Source organism: Natator depressus, chromosome 1 (genome assembly GCF_965152275.1).
Source record: "Natator depressus isolate rNatDep1 chromosome 1, rNatDep2.hap1, whole genome shotgun sequence".
In the NCBI taxonomy this organism is placed as follows: domain Eukaryota; kingdom Metazoa; phylum Chordata; order Testudines; family Cheloniidae; genus Natator; species Natator depressus.
The window spans coordinates 77,756,310-77,775,731 of record NC_134234.1 but is presented as its reverse complement, the minus strand read 5'-3'; the positions used below and the strand labels follow the sequence as shown (position 1 = coordinate 77,775,731).

The 19,422-nt window shown below is 44.5% G+C and overlaps 1 protein-coding gene across 1 annotated transcript; it reads left to right on the top strand.

Annotated features, from left to right (window-relative positions):
• The first annotated feature begins 716 nt into the window (after positions 1–716).
• Positions 717–2,421, top strand: LOC141995223 (uncharacterized). Its single transcript, XM_074966654.1, has 2 exons — positions 717–1,300; positions 1,880–2,421. Exons 1-2 carry the CDS (start codon positions 718–720, stop codon positions 2,419–2,421), a joined length of 1,125 nt encoding a protein of 374 aa, XP_074822755.1. The 5' UTR covers position 717.
• Positions 2,422–19,422: the final 17,001 nt, after the last annotated feature.

The following is a 19,422-nucleotide window of genomic DNA, read 5'->3' as shown; positions in this document are numbered from 1 at the left end:
ATTCCTGCAAAGTGATTTTCCATTAATGTGAGCAGCAACATTCATCTCTGATCATATAGAAACTTAATCAGACAACTGTGAGCCATTTGTTATCTGACGATAGATTCGAAAGGCAGCATCCTTGATCCTTGTGATTCATTACACATCACAACTAGAGGTCTGTTCACTCAAACCTGTATTTGTGGATGTGTGGTCTGGTTCCACTGTGCAGGGTAGATTTGAGAAAACTGAGCCAGGGTGCATGCTCTCCCAATGCACTGTTGCTGCAGAGCAAGTGGTAGCGGTCTGGGAAGTAATAGAGCGGGGTTACTACATCTACCTCTCTGCAGATCTACGAGCCTTTGTCCCCCCACAAAGCTAAGCCCTGGTCTACACTAGGACTTTAGGTCGAATTTAGCAGCATTAAATCGATGTAAACCTGCACCCGTCCACACGATGAAGCCCTTTATTTCGACTTAAAGGGCTCTTAAAATCGATTTCCTTACTCCACCCCTGACAAGCGGATTAGCGCTTAAATCGGCCTTGCCGGGTCGAATTTGGGGTACTGTGGACACAATTCGACGGTATTGGCCTCCGGGAGCTATCCCAGAGTGCTCCATTTTGACCGCTCTGGACAGCACTCTCAACTCAGATGCACTGGCCAGGTAGACAGGAAAAGAACCGCGAACTTCTGAATCTCATTTCCTGTTTGGCCAGCGTGGCAAGCTGCAGGTGACCATGCAGAGCTCATCAGCAGAGGTGACCATGATGGAGTCTCAGAATCGCAAAAGAGCTCCAGCATGGACCGAACGGGAGGTACGGGATCTGATCGCTGTATGGGGAGAGGAATCCGTGCTATCAGAACTCCGTTCCAGTTTTCGAAATGCCAAAACCTTTGTCAAGATCTCCCAGGGCATGAAGGACAGAGGCCATAACAGGGACCCGAAGCAGTGCCGCGTGAAACTGAAGGAGCTGAGGCAAGCCTACCAGAAAACCAGAGAGGCGAACGGCCGCTCCGGGTCAGAGCCCCAAACATGCCGCTTCTATGATGAGCTGCATGCCATTTTAGGGGGTTCAGCCACCACTACCCCAGCCGTGTTGTTTGACTCCTTCAATGGAGATGGAGGCAATACGGAAGCAGGTTTTGGGGACGAAGAAGATGATGAGGAGGAGGAGGTTGTAGATAGCTCACAGCAAGCAAGCGGAGAAACCGGTTTTCCCGACAGCCAGGAACTGTTTCTCACCCTGGACCTGGAGCCAGTACCCCCTGAACCCACCCAAGGCTGCCTCCTGGACCCAGCAGGCGGAGAAGGGACCTCCGGTGAGTGTACCTTTTAAAATACTATACATGGTTTAAAAGCAAGCATGTGAAAGGATTACTCTGCCCTGGCATTCGCGGCTCTCCTGGATATACTCCCAAAGCCTTTGCAAAAGGTTTCTGGGGAGGGCAGACTTATTGCGTCCTTCATGGTAGGACACTATACCACTCCAGGCCAGTAACACGTACTCGGGAATCATTGTACAACAAAGCATTGCAGTGTATGTTTGCTGGCGTTCAAGCAACATCCGTTCATGTGTTATCCTCAGGAGAGTGAGATATAATCCATGGTCACCTGGTTGAAATAGGGTGCTTTTCTTCAGGGGACACTCAGAGGAGCCCATTCCTGCTGGGCTGTTTGCCTGCGGCTGAACAGAAATGTTCCCCGCTGTTAGCCACAGGGAGGGGGGAGGGTTGAGGGGGTAGCCACGCGGTGGGGGGAGGCAAAATGCGACCTTGTAACGAAAGCACATGTGCTATGTATGTAATGTTAACAGCAAGGTTTACCCTGAAAGACTGTAGCCACTGTTTTATAAAATGTGTCTTTTTAAATACCGCTGTCCCTTTTCTTTTCTCCACCAGCTGCATGTGTTTCAATGATCACAGGATCTTCTCCTTCCCAGAGGCTAGTGAAGATTAGAAAGAAAAAAAAACGCACTCGAGATGAAATGTTCTCCGAGCTCATGCTGTCCTCCCACACTGACAGAGCACAGACGAATGCGTGGAGGCAAATAATGTCAGACTGCAGGAAAGCACAAAATGACCAGGAGGAGAGGTGGCGGGCTGAAGAGAGTAAGTGGCGGGCTGAAGAGAGTAAGTGGCGGGCTGAAGAGAGGGCTGAAGCTCGAATGTGGCGACAGCGTGATGAGAGGAGGCAGGATTCAATGCTGAGGCTGCTGGAGGACCAAACCAGTATGCTCCAGTGTATGGTTGAGCTGCAGCAAAGGCAGCTGGAGCACAGACTGCCACTACAGCCCCTGTGTAACCAACCGCCCTCCTCCCCAAGTTCCATAGCCTCCACACCCAGACGCCCAAGAACGCGGTGGGGTGGCCACCGGCCAACCAGCCACTCCACCACAGAGGATTGCCCCAAAAAAAGAAGGCTGTCATTCAATAAATTTTAAAGTTGTAAACTTTTAAAGTGCTGTGTGGCATTTTCCTTCCCTCCTCCACCACCCCTCCTGGGCTACCTTGGTAGTCATCCCCCTATTTGTGTGATGAATGAATAAAGAATGCATGAATGTGAAGCAACAATGACTTTATTGCCTCTGCAAGAGGTGATCAAAGGGAGGAGGAGAGGGTGGTTAGCTTACAAGGAAGTAGAGTGAACCAAGGGGCGGGGGGTTTCATCAAGGAGAAACAAACAGAACTTTCACACCGTAGCCTGGCCAGTCATGAAACTGGTTTTCAAAGCCTCTCTGATGCGTACCACACCCTCCTGTGCTCTTCTAACCGCCCTGGTGTCTGGCTGCACATAACCAGCAGCCAGGCGATTTGCCTCAACCTCCCACCCCACCATAAACGTCTCCCCCTTACTCTCACAGATATTGTGGAGCACACAGCAAGCAGTAATAACAGTGGGAATATTGGTTTCGCTGAGGTCTAACCGAGTCAGTAAACTGCGCCAGCGCGCCTTTAAACGTCCAAATGCACATTCTACCACCATTCTGCACTTGCTCAGCCTGTAGTTGAACAGCTCCTGACTGCTGTCCAGGCTGCCTGTGTACGGCTTCATGAGCCATGGCATTAAGGGGTAGGCTGGGTCCTCAAGGATACATATAGGCATTTCAACATCACCAACAGTTATTTTCTGGTCTGGGAATAAAGTCCCTTCTTGAAGCTTTTGAAACAGACCAGAGTTCCTGAAGATGCGAGCGTCATGTACCTTTCCCGGCCATCCCACGTTGATGTTGGTGAAACGTCCCTTGTGATCCACCAGAGCTTGCAGCACTATTGAAAAGTACCCCTTGCGGTTTATGTACTCGCCGGCTTGGTGCTCCGGTGCCAAGATAGGGATATGGGTTCCGTCTATGGCCCCACCACAGTTAGGGAATCCCATTGCAGCAAAGCCATCCACTATGACCTGCACATTTCCCAAGGTCACTACCCTTGATATCAGCAGATCTTTGATTGCGTGGGCTACTTGCATCACAGCAGCCCCCACAGTAGATTTGCCCACTCCAAATTGATTCCCAACTGACCGGTAGCTGTCTGGCGTTGCAAGCTTCCACAGGGCTATCGCCACTCGTTTCTCAACTGTGAGGGCTGCTCTCATCTTGGTATTCATGCGCTTCAGGGCAGGGGAAAGCAAGTCACAAAGTTCCATGAAAGTGCCCTTATGCATGCGAAAGTTTCGCAGCCACTGGGAATCGTCCCAGACCTGCAACACTATGCGGTCCCACCAGTCTGTGCTTGTTTCCCGAGCCCAGAATCGGCGTTCCACAGCATGAACCTGCCCCATTAGCACCATTATGCATGCATTGGCAGGGCCCATGCTTTCAGAGAAATCTGTGTCCATGTCCTGATCACTCACGTGACCGCGCTGACGTCGCCTCCTCGCCCGGTAGCGCTTTGCCAGGTTCTGGTGCTGCATATACTGCTGGATAATGCGTGTGGTGTTTAATGTGCTCCTAATTGCCAAAGTGAGCTGAGCGGACTCCATGCTTGCCTTGGTATGGCGTCCGCACAGAAAAAAGGCGCGGAATGATTGTCTGCTGTTGCTCTGACGGAGGGAGGGGCGACTGACGACACGGCTTACAGGGTTGGCTTCAGGAGGCTAAAATCCACAAAGGGGGTGGCTTTACATCAAGAAGTAGTTCAGGCAGGACTTCAGGGAGGGTTCCAATAAGAAATGGTGCACCTAAGTTATTGTTCTTATTGGAACAAGGAGGTTAGCCTGGCCTCTGATTGATACATGGCTAGATCTACCTCGCTGCACCTTCTCTGTGAGTGACTGCAGTGTGACCTAGAGGAATGATTCCCCTAGACAGGGGAGGAGGCAAATGAGTACAAACAAATCTGGTCTATTTCTTGTTTTGATCCACTCCATCTATCTTTTACATCTTTGGCTGGCAGCAGACGGTGCAGAAGGACATATTGCCTGCCTGCTCACCATAAGACGGTTCAATAGGACTGACTGCCGGACTAAAAAAAATGACCTGGTCAAGTCACTAAAAATTTAGTCCCTGCGCCCATGTCTGCCCAGGCGCTCCTGATCGACCTCACACAGGCGACCAGGAGTACCTCGGACATGACGAGGACGGCTACCAGTCGTATTGTACCGTCTGCTGCCACAAGGCAATGGGTTGCTGCTACTGTGTAGCAATGCCGTGCCGCGTCTGCCAGCACCCAGGAGACATACGGTGACGGTTACCTGAGCGGGCTCCATGCTTGCGGTGGTATGGCGTCCGCACAGGTAACTCAGGAAAAAAGGCGCGAAACAACTGTCTGCCCTTGCTTTCACGGAGGGAGGGAGGGAAGGGGGGGACTGACGATATGTACCCAGAACCACCCGCGACAATGTTTCAGCCCCATCAGGCATTGGGATCTCAACCCAGAATTCCAATGGGCAGCGGAGACTGCGGGAACTGTGGGATAGCTACCCACAGTGCAACGCTCCGGAAGTCGACTCTAGCCTCGGTACTGTGGAAGCACTCCGCCGAGTTAATGCACTTAATGCACTTCTGTGGGGACACACACACTCGAATATATAAAACCGATTTCTAAAAAACCGACTTCTATAAATTCGACCTTATTCCGTAGTGTAGACATACCCTAAGAAGTTAGAGCCACAGAGCACACTGCTACTTGATAGGTAGGATTCCTTTCCCACGCACGGTGGAATTCCCACTGTATTGTCCAGATACTCAGGCTCTGCACTGGAAAATAATTTTTTCCCTTGTTAACCAACCCTCAGAACACCAGCATCAGGTATTTTACCCATTTTATATATGAAGAAATAAAGACAATTAACAGAAGTTTGAGTGGTCTTAACTTGACACAAAGAGACAACAGTAAAGCTGGAAATTAACCCTAAAATTTCTGGGCCTCCATTCCCCTGCTTAAGCCATTAGTCTGCGTGGCTTCCATCACTTAAAGCTTTTACCCACTCAATTGCTGACCATGTATTCTCCTGTTGGATACTTTCCCCAGAGACCTAGAGGGCCCTGGATTGCAACAGTAACCCCTATCCTTGCTCTTGAGGCAGACTAAAGAAGGCATTTATTGTCTCACATATTTGTCTTAGCATGGGTATCCAGCCCACAATAGTCAGGGCTGCCACTTACAAAGTAATGAGTAACCAGATTTGGCCAATAAGCTCAAATACATCAATGTTTTTGATCCTTCATGTTTTTGTTTCTAAATTTTGCATAGCCCCATATGCGGCTTTACTGTGCCCTTTCTTCGTTACCTTTCTGGGTCCCTGGGGAGATTGATATATAAAATCCCCTGTAAAACGTTTCAAATAACCACTTTTTTCTGGGGTGATTTTTTTATTGTGTATGTTTCTGTGTCTGTACAAAATGTTAACAGACAGAAACTAACAATAAAGTGCAGAAATGGATACAAATGCAAATAGTGAAACCAAGGTATTTGCAAAGCTCTACAAATCTCTGCTGAACATAGGTTTCATGTTTAATCTTTATAATCAGGTACATCTACTTCTGTGAAGCTCACTGGGGGCTTTTGTGACTTGTCATCTGCCCCGTTTCTTATCAGTTAAAGGCATTTCCTCTTGTAACATTTATTGTCATCTGTATTATGTGTTTCTCATGAATGCTATGTGGGTATGGGATTCTCCTACACTGAATGGAAGGAGTCATTATGTTTCCATCTAGCTCTTGATCAACCAGTTCATAAATGTGTCATGTTCAGTTTAATGGATGTATGCAACAGTTGACAAGTAGCCTCTGCCACTGGTTGACAGACTGTGTATGTGTTGTATTTTCTGAAATACTTTGTCTCATCTCCAAATTTGCATCTCCAAAGAAGTGTGCTCTTTTCCCCCCTGGCAACCCATGTCACTAGGAGACAAGGTTTTGGTGAAATATGTCAACCCTAAAAGTTACTGTAGAAATTACACAGCATCCCTAAAATGCACATTGAAGAACATAAGCTCATATGTGCTACTATGGAAAATCAATCCATTGGGTGTGCTGTGTTTTGAACCAGAACAACGTTAACCTTCCACACCAGCATTAACAGCCTCTTCCACTAGACAGCGTTAAATATCCTACAGCGGTTCTTATATTGGTTTATTCTAACTGAGGCAAATCCAGACCTCAGCCCTGCAGCAACAGAGAGTTCCCTGGTTGAGAGGCCAGGGTACCTCTGCAAGGAGTGCTCAGGACTCACCTCATACCTACAAAGGTCAGAGCCCAGCAGAGGCCAGAGGATCCATCAGCAGCACATCCTCCACTCTTACCTCTACCTCATGGAGGGAACACGGTGGAGTCACAGAAGGAGACATCAGCCATTGGGCTGATATAGCCTGTGGAACTGCTCCATAGCTATTCCTTGGCCTGGTAGGAGAAGTTCCTTTTACACCCATCCCTGTGAAAAGATAGCCAGAGGCCAGCCCAGTACTTACATGCTAGGAACCGGGATTGTTCCCCTTAATTTGGGACAGCCACATTTTAGACACAGACTGAGCTCTGTCCGATACTAATTTGTTGTTCTCTCTCTCTCTCTACTTATTGTCAATTATGTACATTAAAAATACTGGGTCAGGCAATGGGCCTGACTCTAAGAGGTGCTGAGCACTGCAGAACCTATTGAGGTGGATGGATCTCATTTGTTAGGAAGTCAGACCCAATGTTACCCTTGCTTAGAAAACTTATTCTCAAATTATTTGATGCTTCCTTCACTGCTAGTATATTGTAATTTTGGGTTCCAGTACCACACTGGGGTCTTGGGATGGTTGAACACTATTTTGTGGAGGCACCCTTAAATGTAATTAGCATATGATATTTTTAACATCACTTTATAAAACGGTTGAGAGCTGAGTGTTGCCCCCCCCCCAAAAAAAAACAGATTAAAGGACATTTCAGCCCAATTCTAATGTTCACGTACCTTATATTGCTGCTGTTTTTCATGCAGGGTCCCACACAACCACTGGTCCTGCTCAGTGTGCCCAACTCCCATGCACTCTGTTGCAAACAGCCTCACTCCCATGCACTCTGTTGCAAACATCACTGCTCCCTGTGACTGGAGCTGGAACCAGAGGAGGGTAGGTAGATAACTCAATTTCTCCCCATCTTTGCCCATGTTTAATATGTTGTAAATAGTGTGCTGGTGGAGGATAAAACACCTTTTACTTTGTAATGCACACTCCCATTGCGCAGTGGGGGAATGCTGTTGCCATTGTGCCCCCTTTATCTGAAAGGAAGAGGAGGATAAACGGGTTATCCTCCTGCAAATTGTGTCCTGCAAATTGTGAATATCTCCTTTATATCCATGTACCATGTCTGCGGATCATAGGTTGGATGCAGATACACATTTTGTATTTGTGCAGGGCTCTAATTATGTGAGTCGGGGCATTCAGATGTCATTTTGCAGGCTATAGATTGCACAACTATAGGGCAATTAAGAGTTAAAATGGTTTCTTGTCTTTTCTGTCTTAATTTTCCTCTTTCTGAGGAAAGTTTTCATAAAATACACCATTACATTGCAAAATGAGAACCATGTCCTGCCACGAGTGCAGGGGACTGGACCTCTTGAAGTTTCTTCCGTCCTACGAGTCTATATGGTTCTATGTCATAGGCACCCGGAGTCCCATGCAGCTCAGAAATATCAAGCTGCGTCAGTAAGGGCCATTGGTACAGTCCTTGCACGAAATCATCGCATGTCTGGAGCTGAGAAATGGCATACGTTTCCAGCTCCAGACTTGCTGCTTGACCTTTGAGAGGAATGATTGTCCAGTGGCTAAGTCGCAAACTAGGTTCAATTCTCTTCTCCACCACAGATTTCTGTGTGAGCTTGGCCCGGTGGGATTCACAAAGATGTTTTGGTGTCTAACTCCCCATTGAAATCAATGGAAGTTAGGTGCCTAAATAACTTTGTGATCCTCACTCAGATACTTAGGTCCTCCAATTGACTTCACCTTTGTGAATCCCACCAAGGTACTTAGATACCTAACTCCCATGGATTTCACTTTTATGAATCCCACTTGGACAAATCACTTTGGGCTAAATTCACAAAGGAACTGAGGCATAGTGATGTTCGGTCTCACCACACCTGACTTTTAGGCACCTAGAAAATCATTGGAGGTAGATTACCTACAGAAACAGGAGGACCACTCCCATCAGTTTAAGTAGTGTCTACACTGAAGCACTACAGTGGCGCAGCTGTAGCATTTCAAGTGTAGACAAGCCCTAATAGTCAGCAATGTAGGGAGCCAGCTGTTTTCTTTCTCTAAAGCTGCTCTGTTTTTAGTTTTATTTGATGTCTGCAAATCAAAGCCTTAGCACCTTTGTTTTAGTTAAACAAAATACATGGGGCATTGCACGTGTATATGAGATACAAGTTTCTGGCCTCCAGCTTTGGCCACTCCCCAAACAAAATGCTCAGTCTTGTACCACACTAGGTGTAAATCTGAAATCTGCCATTTATCCAAAGGCAGTACTGCAACTACAAGAAAGGTACAATGGGAGCCCGGGGCTCAAAATTTGGTTTGCCATTTAGTTCATAAACGAGGAAAGTCTGATTTCTTGAGTTTCCATCATCTACAAAACATTTTTGAAAGATGAATGCAACTCGGACACTGTTACTTCATATTAAAATCAATTAATAAACAGTAAAATGGGGGCTGGAGTTGCTACATTGATGTTTTAGGGAAAAATCTAATTGTAAGTAAATTTACCAGTTGGGAACTGTTGTAATAATTAGGGCCAACAAATTTATCCTAATTGTAAGCTTACTTGTAAAAAGTGAGTGAAAGTTCATTAAATGTCACAATAACCTATAACAGGGACCGGCAACCTTTGGCACGTGGCCCATCAGGGAAATCCACTGGCGGGCCGGGATGGTTTGTTTACCTGAAGCATCTGCAGGTTTGGCCAATTGCAGCTCCCACTGGCCACAGTTTGCTGTTCCAGGCCAATGGGGGCTGTGGGAAGCGGCGGCCAGCACATCTCTCGGCCCGCGCCACTTCCCGCAGCCCCCATTGGCCTGGAACGGTGAACCGCAGCAGTGGGTGGTTCAATCAATGAACCAAAATTAGTATGTCGGTGACTAAGCCTAATTGGTGGACAAAACAATGAGAGAATTCCACCTATCACTCCCTTCTGGGAGTCTTAAAAGAAAGGTCTTCAGAGACAAGTGGTCACTGGCAGACTAAAAGAAGAGGAAGGAGCAAGCTTCACTGTCATGGCTGCCACCCCCACCATCTCTTAGGACCTCGTAACATCATGGGGCCCTTATTGTCGTGATGCTGAGGGATCCTCACCAGACCAGAACAAGAGAGGGACCCAGATGACATCATCTCCTCCACTGGATCCAGCTGAATACTAACCACTACCTGGGATGTAAGACTTTGTCACTCGCCCCCTCTTTGAGTGTTCTGTTCCTTCACTGCCTTATTCCTTTTCTCTCCTATCTCTCTCCTTTTGCCTTCTGTTTAATAAGAGTCTGGCTTGTATATTTTGCAACACTGCTGTGAGCCTGTGACCAAAAGAAGGCAGCTAAAAGTAATGCCCTAATCTGCCCAGTGCTGATAGAAGTTTGCCATGTCTCAAAGTGGCTGATAAGACCATGTGCCCTGCCTGTGTTTTCTCAGTGGTGAGACTGCAAATGGGGGCAAAAGCAAAGATTGGAACTGTATTTTCTATCTTTGCTGTTGTCTTCTCTCCACTTCTCTGGCAGCCTTAGAAACAGCACCAAAGAGTCAATAATAAAAATGACGCCTCTCTTTGCCATTTCTTTTCTCTTTCTGTTTTTGACCACAGCTTTAAAACTAATATGGAACTTGGGCACCATGGGCAGTGGGTATAATAGGCCAGGGGAAGTTAAGCCTTCCCAGCGCCGCTGCTGCCAACCCTCCACCAGATGGCTGGAACATGGTGGCCCCATTTTCTTCCCCTCCCTGCTGGAAGTGGGCTTCCGTCAGAAGTCTTAGCTTATTATTTCTGTGCCATCCAGGTTCCCAGGCAGCTGAAGATGTGAGATCCACTGTTCAGCTTCCCAGGTCCCTTGGACTTCCCAGGGAGATTACTGATGAGCCTGGGAAGCTGACTAGCAGTTACTGCCTCCTCAGCCACCTGGGAACCTGCATGGTGCATATAAAAGCTCAGTGTCCTCCACCCGTCCCTTCCTGGCTGCCGCTCTCCAGCACTCCACCCAGGTAAGCAGCCGTTCAGCAGCAATTAGAGGTACCTGGAGGGTAGCGAATGCTCCCCCCAAGTTTTTTTACTTGTTCAAGTTCTGCGATGGGTGTGAGAGTGCTTGGCTCAGGGGAAAGGAGGTGTAGAGGAAAGGGGGGTCTGGGCAGAGCGGGGAGGGGGAAGGAAGGATGCAGTGATCTGCAGGCCGGCATTGGGGCTGGCAGGCGGCCCGGCATTGGGGCTGGCGCTGGGGCTGGGCAACCCGGAGCAGTTCAAATAGGGGTCCTCTGGCTGTGGACGAGGGGGTGCTCAGGTCTCCAGTGGACGAGGGCGGGATGGTAGGGGCGGGGCCTCGGGCAGAAGGGGCAGGTCCACGGAGCTAGCCTCCCTGAAGTGGGGGCTCACGCACTGCCCATGTTGAGTGTGTCTCTTCTGAGGCCTGCTCCTGCTCTCATTGAAGACTATATCAAAGCTCCCATTGATTTCAATCGTGTAAGATCAAGCCTTTATTCCTTGCAGAGAAGGTTATGCGTGTGCATAGGAAGAGATAGCATGGGCAGACTGTATACAGTGTATACTCTATATACAGATGTGTACTCTAAATGCTAGTCAGTACTAGCATTAAATTAAACAAAGGATGCCCAATATCAGACATACCTGCCCACCTTCCATCAACCATGGCTGAACACTCAGGTTTGTCTGCTGACATAAATAGGACCAACTTGTCTCAAGAACCTCCCGCTGAAAGTGAGCTCCGCTCCTCACTCTAAAAGGATCAGTCCACTTCAAGCATCAGGTACTAAACACAATTTGGCCCCATTCATGCCAGCAGCCAAACTGTGTTTAGAGGGCCCCAGGGTGGGCTGTGCTTTCTCTGTGTATCCTCTATCTGATGTGATATTGGCATGTAAATGTACTCACTGCCAGCTGGGTGGGATGTTGTAAGGTTTAATTAATGTGTGTAAAGCACTTGGAGATCCTTGGCTAGAAGGCACTCCAGAAAAGCAAAGTATTAGTTTGCTTATTTATTAGTATGCTAATAATACACTGGCTGGCACTCTTTCCTTTTGTGTGATTGAGCTTGTGCATCTCTTAGTCTCACAAGTCCAACGGCACAAGCCTGGGAGGGAAAGGAAAAATATAATTAACATTTTAGAAACGTTTCAAACTTACCTAAAATACTTTTATCCAGAATAATAGCAGGTACAGTATTTCAGAATTTACCAGACCTATAAAGCAAGTGTTTTGTGTCCCCCTGAAAATCTAGATTCTCCCATTTTTAGCGGCATGAAATATCTATGTCTAGCCCTACTAGGCTATATTGTGAAATATTGGATTTTAGGGGCCTGTTCCAACACCCAGTGAAATAAAGGTAAACACTGGCAGGCTGATTATTTTTAAATGGCAGCTGTTCAAAGCTGCTGAGAGAGTTGGAATCTCAGACAAAGTCCTGAGGGAAAATAATTAGAAATTGTAGTTCAGTAGAGACAGTCAACTGTGCAAGATTAAATGAAATTTATTACATGACTATTAGTTTATCTCTTGGATATCACCCCAGCATACAGGGCATACATTCTACACTCTAGATGGAGCTATAGACAGTGAGCTGTGCGCACACTATCGTCAGTAGCTTAGACAGTATTTTCAGGCAGAGATATACTTTCATGGTTAAAATGCAATGAAAAGAAAGTTTACAAGGAAAACAAAATTGGTGGCCCCAAAAGTTTACGTGCAGAGTGGGAATGAACTCACGAGTGGACTTACCATATGTGGCTAACCAAAGCACAAGTGGCATGTCAGCAGTTTATGGAACTGAAAACAAGACAGTTAGGCTTCTTTTGGTATCAAATTCTTCACAAGAGAAGAACGTCTGAAAACGGAGAGTTACAGAAATGTTTTTACGGTGGAGGCTCATTAGCTGTATTGGGTGGAGAAATTGCTAACGCAGTCTCCACCTGCAGTATTGTGTGTGAGGGATTTACTTTATGTTCTGTTCATCATAACAAACAGACCTCCCGAGTAGCAATGAGCACTGTTATATAACATCTAATTTTGGGGTTCTGAAGGCTTAAAATTCAAATTTGGTCATAATTAGTAGGAGGTCACCTAGGAATTCTGTAATAGTTTGTTTATCCTGATTTCAGCCTGCTGTGTCCAAGAAAATGCACTTAATTCAATCCAGGTGACTCTCCATTAAGTATAATCTTGTCTCAATTAGTGCCACCTTGACCTCTACTTGTGAAGTCTGTTTTGTGGTCTACAAGTCTAGCTCTAAGTGCTCAAACACATATTTTTCCGTTCAATTCGCCATGATTTTATTATGACCACAAATGCACTCCATACCTGGAGCTGCATGTGCTCTTTACAATATGCAAAGAAGGTTTTGTAATAAGGCTTAATCTAAGCAGGTTAAATGATTCCCCTAACTGACATTAGCTTTGACTTTTTTGCTAACCAATACACTGTGGACCAAATTCATTGCTGGAGTAATTCTGTTGACTTGATGGATTTATTTCAGGTCTGAATTTGGCATACTATGTTTATTCAAAAGGTTCAAGCTTCCATCAGTTTATTTCAGATCTTAGCTGTTGGGATCAGAAATAAAAGAAAGGGTGATCTACTTTTAACTTATGGAAGACCAGTGAGGTTAGTTCACTGATAATCTAAATATAAAGCAGTAAGAACAGCAATGCAATCCAGTGCATCAAATGCATTGCCTCTTGGCACCATAATTTTGAAACCCATCTGGTATTTCAAGCAGATGAAAAGATTCCTCGGAATATTTACCTCTGTCAGTGGCAGAGGAACAGAAGGTTTATTATTTAATTGAGAAGAAATGCAATTTCCACTATGAAAAGGAATATTTGTGTTGTGTAGTTCATTTCAGAGGCAATAGCCAAAAGGAATCTTGTCTTGTTTGATCAGTTCCAGCAAGGGTATTTGTAAATCGCTAAAGGTATAAATATACTTTCAGTGACAGGATGTATAAAGTAGGCTCAACTACTGACATAAATTAATACATGAATTATGTTAATTCTGGACTACAAATCCTGCTACTACTTCAAAGAGCTTGAATGTTTTAATGTTTGAATTATGCATCAGATCCAGACACCCCAGCCCCCTGAGTGATTTGGCAACATTCACAAATATCAGATCTGTGCTTTGCCAGCTAAGAAGAATGGAAGTGCTGAAAGGTCCCAGCAAGCTTGAAGTAAATACAAATATATGTGGTACACTTAGTACAGGTAGGATTAGGCATTACATTTCCTGGGATATAGGTCAGAATGTCAGATGCATAAGTTATATTTTTTCATGTAAATTATATGAAAACCACACTAACTGGCATAATTATAGCATATTACAGAATAAGGAAGTCAAAACTGTACCTGGTTACAATGCACAGATGTATTTCTTGCAAATACAGTATAAAGCTTATTTTATATACAGAGACTTGAATAGTGACTGTGTTTTGTAAATGGAAGGGATTTTTTTTTGTGAGTCTCATGATATTTGGGTGTTTTTTTAAAGCCACAGCTCCTGGAGTTACGTGATTATGAGAGAATCTTAACTTTCATTTGAAAAAAAAAAAAGGTAAGTTTCCAGCCCTCGTGGTTGCAGAGAAACATGTGAAAACTTGAATCCTAAAGGCTCAGAACCCAGAAGAGAAATTAAAATAACATTCACTTAATTTTTTTTTAATTGCATGACTTTTAAGTCAATGTCATGGTGGTGGCTCTGATTGAGGGCGTTCACTGTCCTTAGCAATTTAGGTTCAGAATGAGTTTGATTAGAGCTAAGGTTTCTGATGGATGCTCAAATGGCAACTGTGACTCTCAAAGGTTTATTCAACCTATGCCTGACAAGGTGAGTGTGCAACGTTTTATTTTGGATCCAGACCATGCTATGCTTATCAGTGTCTTTGTCACATCCACACTAGACTAGTGCAATGTGCTGCAGGTGGGGCTACATTCTAAAAGAAAATTCAGGCTAGTGTAGAATGTGCCAGTTCTCTTGCTACGTAGAGTATCACCCACTTTGAATTACATCCTGACACTCATAGGCAGCCAGTGCACCTCATGGAGCAACCGCTGATGCGCTGTCAGCCTGATACACCATGTTTCCAGCACATCCCAGAATACCCTCTGCTGAACTTGGGAGGAGCAGCTGTCATGCAGACCTTCATCCCACTGTGAGGGGTTCTCTGAACTTAGGTTCTGGCCCAATGCTCTTTTATAATCTTTTTATCCAAGATGAAATAACTAAAAAGACATTGCCAAGCCCTTTAAAAATATTTTTTATCCTTTAGCTTTCATTCAACTGATTGTGGTTTGCAATGCACTTTATGTGTATGAAAAAATCTCTTCTTTTTTTATATAGGCATATTTCCCCCATTTAACAAACAGATTTTATTCCTGTATTTTAAACTGAATTGAAATTTACATAGCTGATGTTTTATTTCACAGTGACTTCAGTTTATATGGCATCATGCCAAGAGAGACATTTTGGTTTGTGCCATTATGCCATGTATTGGCAATAGTACATAGTAGTTTCTGCATCCAGACCAATAAAAGCATCTTAGGATTTATAATGTCATCATTAAAACCCATCGGGGCATTTCACCCTTGTAATTCATAGCTGACTGCCGTGCATTCCTTATTTAAAGGATATGACCAACTGCCAGCCAATGAAAAATAATTATATTATGGAGCTCACATGCGATAATTTGTGCATTTCTTTTAAATACACCGGCACAACAGAAAAAATAATGCAGTGATAAACACAAAGAGGTAAGAACAGAACAGTGCAGTACACATATTAAACATCTGTCCCATGGCAGCACCATTTTCATTCCCATCTGATATTTTAAGCCAATGGAAGTTTTGGCTATGGCATAGAAACAAAGAGACCATAATCTGAATATGACTTTAAAACCAATAGGATTATGGTACTGTATGGCAAAACCAAGTTAATTCTGTAGATTGTGCTAGAGCAATTAGCTGCAAGTATTCAGTATTCAAAATTGGAGCTCTGCTGCTAAAGTTTGAAAAAACACACAGGCCACATGGTATGCGTCTGTTCATTGATTTGATTAACAGAATTCCTAGAAGCAAATTTCTAGTATGAATGCTCAGATTCTTCCATATTCACTTAAAATACATCTTTTCTGTGAACTTTCCTGCCAATAAGCTTGTTCATTGTAATGTGAACCCTAAAGCTGGTTAGAAAGTGGAGTTTTTTTTCCCATGGACATTTCTTAGGAAAAGAAAAAAAATTAAGTATTCATTGAAATTTTCCACACAAAAAATTGAAATTTCAGCAACATTTAATAAACCAAAATCTTTTGGCCAGAAACTGAAGATTGCTATTTGAAATGCCACTGCAGTATCTCATAGGAGTTGTAATTTGGGAACCTTGTAAGCTCATTCTCATCTATGAGCCTGGCTCCCTGGCTGAACTACATCTCCCATGAGCCAACACAGTCTCTCCTCTTGCCAAACTGCTGCAATGCATCATGGGACTCCCTGGCCATGGCACATGAGGAGAGCTGTAATCAGGCTATGGAACCCAGCCCACCGATAAAATCTGGGGAATGAGGCACCACAGCAGAATTTTTGACTGAAAACTGAAAAAAAAAGTTCTTTTAGGTGTTTGTATTTTTTGATGAAAAGTCAAAATTTTCTGCAGAAACCAGACCCTTTTCACAAAAGATGTTATTTAGTCAAAAGAACAAATTTCCCCCTGAAAATCAGTTTCAAGAGAAAATATTCAGCCAGCCTTAATGAACACAAAAAGGGTGAAAACAGAATTGAATCATATTTGCTTTATAGTGAAAACAAGGGAAGAATGTTTAGAGAAGATCTTGGCAGGATTCATCCAGCTCTAATTTATAAAAGATTAGCAGTGTCCCTGTAGCAAAAAGGCCTGTAATCCTGGCTTTTCAAAACGTTCCACATTGCAGTAGCGGAGGCAGTGGGAGGAGAGTGAGTATAAAAAATCCATCTATACAAGCTACAAAACCTGCTAGGCAAAATATTAGTCTTCCTGCTTCTGTTAAATTATACAGTGTGATACGGAAACACTTGCATTTTTCTTCTAGCCCTGAAATGTAGTGAAAGAGAAAAATAGTGAGAGGACCTAGACCCCAAGGGCCAAATTGAAGCTTGGTGTGTTCTCCTCAATAGCAATGCTTACATGGTGGCTGAACTTGATCCCTCGTGCCAAGAGGCAGTAAGCTCCAGCAACTTTACAACCACTATCCTGCAGTCTCTGAATCAGAGACATTGTATTATTGCCAGGAAAAAGGAACACATTGAAAGAGATGTGCTCTGTAACAGTGGCAGTCATCAAGAAGGCTACAAATTTAACCACATTAGTGAGTAAAGCCAAGCAAACTGTCTGCATAAGCATGTAAAGGGGAAAAATCCAGAGGGAGGCAATGATATTTCCATGATTATATGAGACGGGAGAACAGTGAATGCCTTGTTAAATGACATACTAAAGCAGCTATGATTTCTGTCCTTTACATTAGAGAAGATATTTACTTCCACAGATCGTCTTCCATTAATGCTAATAGGACTTCTGTGTACATATTACACAGAGATTAAGGCCTAGCTGGGCCAGAAGTTTACAGTTTCTTCTTCAAACTGTATTAAATACATTTTCTCCTGCAGCTTCTCATAGACTCGGAGACTTTAAGGCCAGAAGAGACCATCACAATCATCTAGTCTGACCTCCTGCACATTGCAGCTACAGAACCTCATCCACCCACTCCTGTAATAGACCGACAACCTCTGACTGAGTTACTAAAGTCCTCAAATCATGATTTAAAGACTTCAAATTACAGAGAATCCACAGTTTACTCTAGTTTAAACTTGCAAGTGACCCATTTCTTATGCTACAGAGGAAAGTGAAAAATCTCCCTTCTGCCAATCTGACCTGGGGGGAAATTCCTTCCTGACCCCAAATCCAGAAACATTAGTACAATGCAATATGTCAAGGGCTACATGGGATGTGTGAGTTAGTTTGCATTCTTCCATTGTTCTAATTTGTTCCGTTTTCAGTCTGTATGTTAACATGTTACAGAGAACGATTTCTGTAAATATTTCTCTTATGACTCTATCCAGATAACTGTTTATGACAGTGGTAAAAATTGCACTCACATAAGTCAGTTGTATGACAATGTACTTATTCCGTGTTCTTTTTCTTGATTTTTACAATGTATACACTGTAATGACAAAGAGTATTTGGTTTTCCAGTAGTTGGATTTTATAAAACAAACATTCAAGGAATAACTATAACTATTTCCCTACTGATGTATGCTTGACTGACACATATTTGCTATTTACAGTTCACAGACTGATGGAGCATTCTTCTTAGTAATAATACAGAATAGTACTGACAAAGTGCCGCATAGCCAAGGGCTTCCGAGAGCCTACACATATAACAAAAAAACAAATATTGCAAAAATCAATAGCAATGCCTTAGTATGTAATTAAATATTAAAACTGGAGCAGAACCGAAACAAAATCTTGCCCTCTAAGCAGATGCACACCCAGCCCACCTAAACACCCACTAAATAAAACACCATAATAAAGGGGCATCTATTTTGTCTCCTATTTAGTACAAAGGCCGCTGCATTGTAGCACTAGAAGGGTGCTAAAAGGGTTTGACATATTTGTTTGACGTACAGTACAGTAGTTTGTGTACGACATCTTCGACTAGATGCAGCCATGTATTCCACTTAAGTGTGTGTACGCCCAGCACACTAGAGCCAGAGAAGTTTGCCTAGCAGGCAATGTTCACAGCTCGTTGCCAGAGCCTCTCCTTTGGCTACATGAGGCTGCACCACCTTGATTCTCCCTCAGTTCCTTCTGACCGCCAGTGGCTGGAGTCAGAGCTCTGTGTGGTCTTAACCTCACAACCCCTCAAGTAGTTTAGTTTTTCTCTTATTGTATATAGTTAGCAGTACCCTTAGTGTTAGTTAGAGTCGTGTTAGTTGTATTAGTTTACTTTCCTCGGTGATGCCCTCTCCTAGGTTTCATGTGGAGGAGAGAGTCGCAACAGTGATCCCCACATGCAGTGCATGCTCTGTATTGGTGACGTCCATATTAGAGAGTGTTGTGTGATCTGCAGATCATTGAGAAATGGACTCAAGTGGGTCAGGACCGTCACCTGAAACAGCAGCTTCTCGTACAGGCCATGTGGCCTGCTTTGGCACCGAGGCCCTTCTCGGGTTGGAGATTGCCCCCCCGATCCCAATCATCCTTCAGCTCATCCTCAAGCTCAAGGTGGATAAGCTCATTCTTGGCATGGCCAAGACAGTGCTGGTTCTCTGACCTTCTCTCACAGTCTATTCAGCCTCCCATACTGCTGCCTCCCTATCCTGACTTACTCAGAACCAAGACCCACCTTGCATCCTGTGCTCAGCTCCATGCATCTCAGGGTGTGGCTGCTGCATGGCTGAATGAAGAGGAAGAGCAGTGTTCAATGGCTGTCCAACAAGTCCTCTTTAACATGTGACAGGGTCGGGCCAGATGGCTATAGGAGAGTAATAGAAGGCAGATATATTAGCCCCAGGCTAAGTAGGTCCCTTTTCCCTGGATAAGGTAACAGGGAAGGTTCCAGAACAATCAGGAACCTTCTGGAGACAATTAACACAGACTGATAAGAACACCTGCAGCCAATCAAGAAGCTGCTAGAATCAATTAAGGCAGGCTAAGCAGGGCACCTGTTTTTTAAAAAGGAGCTCACTTCAGTTTGTGGTGTGCGTGTGAGGAGCTGGGAGCAAGAAACACTAGGAGCTGA

What these genes read in the sequence shown, in the direction of transcription:
- LOC141995223 (XM_074966654.1), top strand. Translation starts at nt 718, where the DNA reads ATGCAGAGCTCATCAGCAGAGGTGACCATGATGGAGTCTCAGAATCGC. An exon ending in AGGCGGAGAAGGGACCTCCG is followed by an intron (nt 1,301 to 1,879) that starts GTGAGTGTACCT and finishes TTTCTCCACCAG; the next exon opens with CTGCATGTGTTTCAATGATC.